We start from the raw sequence: 8,522 nt of genomic DNA, 5'->3' as shown, positions 1-8,522 counted from the left end.
TCTTCGATTCTTCGCCCTCCAATCACAATAAGGTATCTCATAGAACGGTTCTAATAGACCACCACCCTCTCATAACATATATGAATTCAAAAGTATATGTCCAACGTCCAATCCTAACCCATTTCATTCAACTCTTAATTTCCTCTCAATTAGGAATTCAAAAGTACATGTCCTGATTTCTACCGGACTCAGCCACTCAATCATATCATTAGAGTACTATATATTGAAAGAGTCTTTGTCGATCACAACTCATCACCAAAAATTTCTGAATTGTGTACATCTTGTGGTCCTGCAAGAGAGACTTCTGAGGTCAGGCAAATTAGTCGGCCTTTAACTTGTCCTTTACATTCACATGCAATGGTAATGTACAAGAACTGTTGGAGTTTAGAATTTGAGCATAGCCGAAGTGTATTAACACAAACAATAAAATAAATATTAAATTATATTTCTGATTCTTAAAGTTGGGGATTGTCTTCATTTAGATCCATTAAAACTTTAGATTATTCATTTTGGTCTATCTTGATACCGATTTCAAAATGGTTCTTTCATTCATTTTGGTCTAGTTTTTGTCCCAAGTTTAGATGAGTCATCTTCTTTAAAGGTTATCTAGAAGCCTTGAAATCTATTGATGCAAGTTTTTGGAGGATGCAGTAAATAGTGAATTATAATTAATAATAGCAAGTCCATCTAAAGTCACAGACTCTCACAGATGCATTCTGGAAAAGTAGGGCTAAATGCATGTGATTATGATTGATTAATTATGATTAGTTCTTAATTAATTTCAATTAATTAAGTGCCAAAATCTCATTAGATTTTATAGTTTATACTCGAACACAAGAATGTATTAAGCGTACAAAATAATTCAAGTGGATAATCATGATTTTTGAAAAATCAAGTAATCTCATAAAAAGGATGATTAATTAAAAATCTTAAAAATGATCGTAATTATCCAAAAACTAGTCCGAAAATCTAGCTGGAACCACACTAGACAAGAAACGAGTTGATTCTAAGCATTGCACGATCCCTTAACACTTAATATGAAACAAACATGTAATGATTTTACTCCGAAAGTCTCACTCATCAAAATTCCAAAACATTCTCCATCAAGATTCAAGTCCATCATCAAATCCTCAAGATGATGTGTTTTTGAAGGCATATCAAGTGTATGATCATTAGGACCCTAAGGTGTTAGATGGCAATCATCAAATCGACAATCAAGATCTTAATTTCACAACTTCCTCATCAGAGCAAGTGAATGATTGACGGATTAGTTTGGAAAGGGGAAGGCAACACCTCTCCATTTTCACAAGAAATCTCTCGTCTCTTGGAAGAGGTAGTGCATGCATGTACATCTCCAAATCTTTTTAATTCAAACCTTCAAAACAGCAATATGGAATCTACTAGCTGAACGTACATAGCGTGGAATATTTAATCAGTAACATTCATACATTAAAGGACCGAAAATAAAGGAATTTGGGCAAAAATTGAAATGGAATATGAAAAAGGGAGGGGAACAAAATACAATCTACATGTTTCTCTCCATGGATCCTCATTCCTATATTGATATTGTACATTTGCTCATTCATCTCCCATGGCCAGTTCCAATGCATAGTCATCCCTCTCCTGCAACATTGAACACAACAAAGAAATAACATTACCCAAAGAAAAAATACATTGGCAGAAGTTTCCAATCCTTCTTTTGACTTTTTTTTTTCTTTTTCCTTTCTCTCTTTAATAACAAACTTCCCTCTTCACTTTTGCTCATTCAATTGTTGTACTTTTCCTGAGTTTTAAAGGATTAGGAACTTACAACTGGTCCTCGGGCAAAATATCTTCCAAATTGAAGCCAATACACCTGTAAATATCAAGTATTTAAAAATTCCACGACTGTATTAAATCAAGCAATAATTAAGCAGAAAACTTCCAAAATACTAAACACTTTTATGTCATTCCTTTTGCTTAAGGGGGAAAAGAGTGGGAAGATTTGTTCAGATAAAAAACCAAATGACACATTTAAGTTGCCATGATGAAATGGTATGTCCCCTCCCTTCCCTCTTTTTCCCTAACACACCTCCTGTCCAAGAATGGGACCAAAAAGATATTACATCTAAAGGGAAAAGGCTCTATCATGCTTCTAGACACAAAAATACTGCCAAGAGGACATAATCTGACAACCAGGGTAGAGAGATTTCAAGAAAAATTTAATCCCACAATCTCCTATAACAAAGAGTAAGAATTCCCCGCATAAAAAGGACTGTGCACAAGACTATCCTCCACAATAAAATTATTTAAGAATATAAGATCATCGCAATCGCTGTGGACTTGTTTAAAATAGTTAAATCTCAAAGCAATAATTTCAATTTCTATTTGATATCCAAACATGCTGTTAGTATTCTATCTAATTGAATTTCGCATCCATTTATGCTACCTCATCCTCGTCTTGTGTTTCTACTTCAAGGTCAGATGATGGGAAGCCCACGCAAAGTAGTGCATACCCCTGCATTTCAGAGAAATTTAACACAGTTTAGAGAGAGAGAGAAGAGAAGGTAAAGATATATGGACGTGAAATTGGCATTGGTAACATCATACATAGACAGTAAACTGCATGAGTGTTTTCACAGTTATTATTTGGCTAGAGAAGAAGGTCTTCCAAAAGAGTAAAAGAAAGTTACCTCACTATAGGACTATAAATAGCACCAAAAGAGTTATGACCTTGGTTGTATTGATCATATTAAACATGGGTTTTCCAATATATCAAGACAGTATAGAAAAATCATTAAACGCAATTACATGCATCCTTTGCCAAAGTTTCCACTTATTAGGTTAATTTATGTGGATTCATTTTGTGATTGATAGTCACTTTAAATCTAAAAAATATTATTTTCAATTCGATCTTACTTCTCAAGTATTCAAAAACAAAATAAATGATGGAAAAGATCTAGAAGGGTGAAATAAGCTAAAACCTTTTTCCAAAGAAAGTGCAAAGAGCACACTATCAGTTAAATGATGTTAGGAACCAGATCCAACTTAATATGCCAATTACATATGTAACATTGAAAAAAAATATAACTCAGCCCCTAGAGAGAGAGAGAGAGACAAAAAGACAGACCTTTGACCTCCTTATTATCACTGAAAGAATGATTAAGATAGAAGGGAAAAACTATTCTATAATTTTCTCTTTCTTTTCCATATATATATATATTTTTTTGGGGGGTGGGGGCGCAAAGCAAAAACTTAAATAATCCAAACTAAATGGTTAGTGGAATTTTCCAGTTGACCCAGTCCTCCATATTAAATTTTTATGAAACAAAATTTTCATTTCTTTTAGTTTCCTAAACATCTCAGCCACCAAACTGAACCTTCAAGATAAACTTGTTCTGTCAAATTGATCAATCTTTCACTACTAGCCCCAAATCATAACAGATGAGTTAACAGATTGATTTACCAACCACAACTAAACAAGACAGGGAAACCCTCATTTATGGTCAATATAGGAAACCCCCAAGTAAACAAGGAATTGTATTCCATTTAAATGATGGCAATAATACAATACCTTTGATTTCAATTCTGCAGATATTCCTAGCGCTTCAGGCTGTCTAATTTGTCCAGATTTTACACGTACAGCACAGCTAGTACAACAACCTGTGACATATAAAAGCTTTTCAGAGAGGACAAACTTAACCAGTTATGTTACAAGGCCTATGTTAATGGTATTAATTTTTTTTTTTTGGCAAGTGCTGGAATAGCCAATAGCTTTATTGCTATAAAGTATTAAATGGAATATGGAACAAAAAGTTGAGTTATGGACCGGGATACTTATCACTAGTATACGCTGAGAACACTCAAATTTAATATGAACAGACTTTCTGAAGATTCTAAGGCATCTCATGCTGTTATAGATATTCAAAGTTCAAACCTCAACTAAATCTCACAGCTAATCTATATCGGTACGTGCCATTTTAGGCAAATCCTTTCATCTGTTACAAATGCATTCAAGCCCTAAACCAACAAGTTGTAATGAGCCCATAGCTGCAACCCAGTCCAAGACCCATCAAGACCAGCCCAACAGAGCACAATACACATTTGGAGGATTAGACATGAGGCTATCATTAAGAAACTAGTTCAAGACTAACCAAGAGTAGTCAGCTTGTTACAGGGAGTCATAAAAGTTGTTAGTTGGTTAAAGAACCAATCTATAGTTTTCTTGATGCTAGCTTGTAAAATCCTAGTATAAATAATATGCACCTGTGTATTCATAATAAAGACAAGTCAAAGATAGTTTGTAGCTTAAGGATGTGCATAGACTACAGGGCACTCAACAAGGAGACTGTCAAAGACAAGTTTCCAATCCCTATAGTTGATGAACTCCTTAAACAGTTTTCTAGAACTGTTATGTTCTCAAAGTTGGACCTAAGGACAGGGTATCATCAAATCAAAATGAGTAGAGAAGATGTGTCCAAGACTACTTTCAGGACACATGGGGAATTATGAATTCCTAGGCATGCCTTTTGGTTTGACCAATGGCCCTTCAACCTTCTAGAGCCTCATAAATGATTTGATGTTTTTAATCCATTCTTAAAGGAAGTTTAGTCCTTTTCAATGAAATCTGTATGCATAGAAAGACACTGGAAGAGCATATAATCCACCTCAAGAACATGTTGGGGACCTTGTATATGCCATGAATTCCAACCGTCAATTTGGATACAAGGAGATAGTGTAGGGAATTAATCCGGAATTCCCAAACCTATGAGAAACAAAAAATTGAGAAAACACACGCCAAAGAAAAATAATCACATGCACAAGACAATATTTACGTGGTTCGACAATTTGTTTACGTCTACGGAGTTGCAGGGATTTCACTATTATCAGGAAAAAATACAAAGTGCGGCAGTACAGTTTTTCTCTCTAAAAAAAACTACAACAACAAAACCCTAATCACCAAAGCTGTGTTCTACATCCTGCGCACAAGATTCACAATGGGCTACAAAACGGGCCAAAAAATTTTCCTCGGCCCAAGCCTCTGCTCGATGGACTAAGCCTTAGAAAATCTCCCATTAAAAACCACGCAACATTATTCGGGTTGGGTCGGGTCGTCAACCGGATCAAATAAAACTAGGCTCCACAAAGCCCAACAAATAGAATACTTGGGCCACATCATCTCTAATGAAAGAGTCGAGATTGATCCTAAGAAGACATAAGCCCTATTCAATTGGCACTCACCAACTTCCTTGAAATCCTTAAGAGGATTCCTAGGCCTCACTGGTTATTACAACAAGTTCATCAAGGGGTATGTCCATCTTGCTGCTCCCTTGCCAAACTTACTGAAGAAAAATTCCTTTTCAATGGGATGATGCAGCTCAAGAAGTTTTTGAAGAACTTAAGAAAGCTATTTGTAATCTATCAGTCCTTGCATCACTTGACTCTCCAAGACATTCATATTAGAATGTGATGAATCAGGCCAATGATAGGGAGTTGTCATGATGCAAGAAAGGGGGGCCATAGCCTTTCACGACCAAGTTCTTAGGGAGAAGATCCTGCATTTGTCCACTTATGAGGAGGCCCTATCATCTAGGAAAGCCCTTCATTATTAAAACTAACCAAGAGAGTCTTAAATTCCTCTTAGAATAGAAAATCGGCACCCTTGCTCAACAAAAATGGACAGCCAAACTTCTGACCTACATGTTTCAAATTGAGTATAAAAAGGGGAAGGACAACAAGCATTGTCCAAAAAAGAGGGAGGACCCAGCAAAATAAGCAGCCCTATCGTCGTAATATCCTACAAGAATTCTCCATTGCCAGGGTGTTTTGAAAGTTTTTTTTAAACATTGCTTTAAGATGTTGAATCTTTTATGTTGGGAAGTTTGAAATTTCTATATACTAGTTGTGTGGATGGCATAACTATTAAGTTGTATTTTCAGAATGGTTTTGAATTTAGATATACTACGACATGGGTTTCTGCCTATACCTTAACTTGAGTTGATTCCAGTTCACATATGCCCACATTCCAAGTGCTTACCTTGCAGTATTACATAAAATTTAATTTCAAAAACACACATAACTCAACTAATATCACTATAATGTAAGCTTAACTACAGGTCTACAGCATTAACATTATCATTTCATTGCTTAGAGAACAATACCGTGCCTGCAAGCAAATGGAAGCGAGATATTCTGAGATTCAGCTGTGTGCAATATATACTGGTCCTGCTTTCTCAAAACAAAAACAAAAAAAAAAAAAAAAAAAAAAAAAAAAAAACTGGGATTATTCTCGTCAACCAAACAGAAGCATATTGATTGTAACAAAATTCAACATTTTCTATATTCTTAGCGCTTTTTGGTACCTCGGGAACGAAGAACTCGTGAACCACTCCGCGTTGTGTGTCGTGAACAGTGACTTTATGGGTCGGGATCGAGGGGGAGAAGTTGTTGTTGTTGTTACCGGCTCGACCGGTCTGCGTTTGGAGCTCCGACGTCGTTTTTTGGCGGCGACATTTCAATGAACTAAAGCGGTGATTGTAAGCCTTCGGCGAAGAGAGTTGCCGGTACAGCGAAGTGCAGGAATTACAGGGAAGTCTAAGAAAGTCCATGGATATTATTTCTCTCTCTCTCTCTCTCTCTCTATCTCTCTATCTTTCTATCTATCTCTTTGTCTCAGTCACTTTAATGTCTATTGATTTTCTGTAAAGGGTTATAATGGGAAGTGACGGTAAAAGGTAAAAAATGAGCAAAAACCAGTTTATTTTTTTGTTTTTAGCCCTGCGAGTCACAGGAAAGCTATGAGCCTATGACATTTTAAAAAATATTATATTAATTTTTTATTTTTTATTATATATATTTTTTGTTATAGTCTAAGAGATTATTTGATATTATCAAATAAAATGAATATGGTCAATTTTCAACCATTAATGAAATTTTATACTTGAAAAGATAAGTGAGATGTATAATTTGAATACTAAATGTAGAATTTGAGATACTTGTATGTAATTGAGGCATTGCTATCTGGAATTTATGAGTAAACCTAAACCGTGACAATTAATGGCATATTTTTCATAACATATAACACCTTAGCCATATATTGTTTAACCTCAGGTCAAAATGAATTTTTGTGACCATAAATTTTGTTCTTGTATAACTATGTTGGAGTAAAGATTTCAAGAACGCAAGAGATCTAACTAGAAACTATTTGTGTGGTCATCAAGTGGGTGACATATATGTTTGGCATATGTCCTAGAAGCAGGGACTAACCTAGGATTTTGAATTAAGAGAGGTTGGAGTATAAATATAAAAAAATTATGAAATTTCAAATAAGCATTTATAAATTTCGTATTAATAAATTATCAATAAAGACAAATACACAAAATCATTGTTTTATAATACATTATAATGCAATCATCTACTAACAAAGCTAAAAACACAAAATATCATTGTTTCTTATTACATTGGAGTATTTGCATCAACTCATGCAAAAAATTTTGTCTAAGTATAATAACATACTTTTTTATTTTATATACTTACTTTTCAAAATACCTCATATTATATTATTTATTTTGCACTACATTTCATGTAATACTATTCCCTTATCAATTTTTTTTATTATTATCTCAAATCATCTCTCTCTCCCTCAACAAAAACCCATTGCCCTCAATCTAAATAATTTCTAAAACATTTATTTGCATAACTACATTAGTGTAAAGTTTCTATCTATTTTAATATAATAATATACTTTTTTATTTTAGATACTTACTTTTCAAAATACCTCATAGCAAATTATTTATTTTGTATTACATTTCATGGAATACTATTCCCTTATCAATTTTTTATTATTATCTCAAATCATCTCTCTCTCCCTCAACAAAAAACCACTGCCCTCAATCTAAATAATTTCTAAAAAATTCATTTGCATAGCAACATTAACTGTGTAAAATTTTCCAATTAACCCCAAAATACACCAACATCAGTCCATGTATCATTGTACAAAAATACAATTGTGCTATAGTAATTGTGTAAATTTGCAAAAATACATTTGTACTATAGTAATTGTGTAAATTTAAATAGCTACTGTAGCACAAATGTATTTTTGCACAATTATACATAGACTGATATCGGTGTATTTTGGGGTTGATTGGACAAATTGAGGTCTTATGTTGTTTTAAAACTAATACAAATGCTATTACAATGAAATCAATGTAAAATTGTAAGGGGGTCCAAATATAAAATTTTAAAAAAAATACCCATATATAAAATATTTTTTTCTTAAGACAAGGGGGCTCGGGCCCCACCTAGTTCCTAGAAGCCAATCTACCAAGGAAAATCTGAAAGCTTGAAAGTCAATTTTCAATACCTACAATGTATGATGTAAAACATATCATATCAAGAAAAAATGCCTGCACCATCAAGTTTTTTTTTTTTAATGGGTAAGTTACATAAGCTAACAATGGGTGTTGAATAAATTTACTTCTAATACAAAATTTTATAATTTGCAGAAAGTAAACTTATTCAGTATTAAAATGTGGTGAGCTTTT

The 8,522-nt window shown here is 33.8% G+C and overlaps 1 protein-coding gene across 1 annotated transcript; it reads right to left on the bottom strand.

Annotated features, from left to right (window-relative positions):
• Nucleotides 1-1,105: 1,105 nt before the first annotated feature.
• LOC115969837 (ferredoxin C 2, chloroplastic) lies at nucleotides 1,106-6,664 on the bottom strand. Its single transcript, XM_031089459.1, has 6 exons — nucleotides 6,342-6,664; nucleotides 6,141-6,204; nucleotides 3,554-3,642; nucleotides 2,429-2,497; nucleotides 1,811-1,855; nucleotides 1,106-1,623 (listed from the first exon to the last, which is right to left on the bottom strand). The coding sequence occupies exons 1-6, from the start codon at nucleotides 6,585-6,587 to the stop codon at nucleotides 1,579-1,581; spliced, it is 558 nt and encodes a 185-aa protein (XP_030945319.1). The 5' UTR covers nucleotides 6,588-6,664; the 3' UTR covers nucleotides 1,106-1,578.
• Between the last annotated feature and the right edge of the window lie 1,858 nt (nucleotides 6,665-8,522).

The sequence above is a fragment of the Quercus lobata genome, chromosome 12 (assembly GCF_001633185.2).
Source record: "Quercus lobata isolate SW786 chromosome 12, ValleyOak3.0 Primary Assembly, whole genome shotgun sequence".
Classification (NCBI taxonomy): Eukaryota; Viridiplantae; Streptophyta; class Magnoliopsida; order Fagales; family Fagaceae; genus Quercus; species Quercus lobata.
The sequence above is the reverse complement of the archived record's forward strand: the minus strand, read 5'-3'. Positions and strand labels throughout refer to the sequence as shown.

Excerpts from the sequence above, each read along its gene's own strand:
- LOC115969837 (XM_031089459.1), bottom strand. The coding sequence starts at position 6,587 with ATGGACTTTCTTAGACTTCCCTGTAATTCCTGCACTTCGCTGTACCGG. Across the intron at positions 6,205-6,341 it reads ACGAGTTCTTCGTTCCCGAG|GACCAGTATATATTGCACAC; the intron begins GTACCAAAAAGC and ends TTGAGAAAGCAG. Across the intron at positions 1,856-2,428 it reads AAACACAAGACGAGGATGAG|GTGTATTGGCTTCAATTTGG; the intron begins GTAGCATAAATG and ends TGATATTTACAG.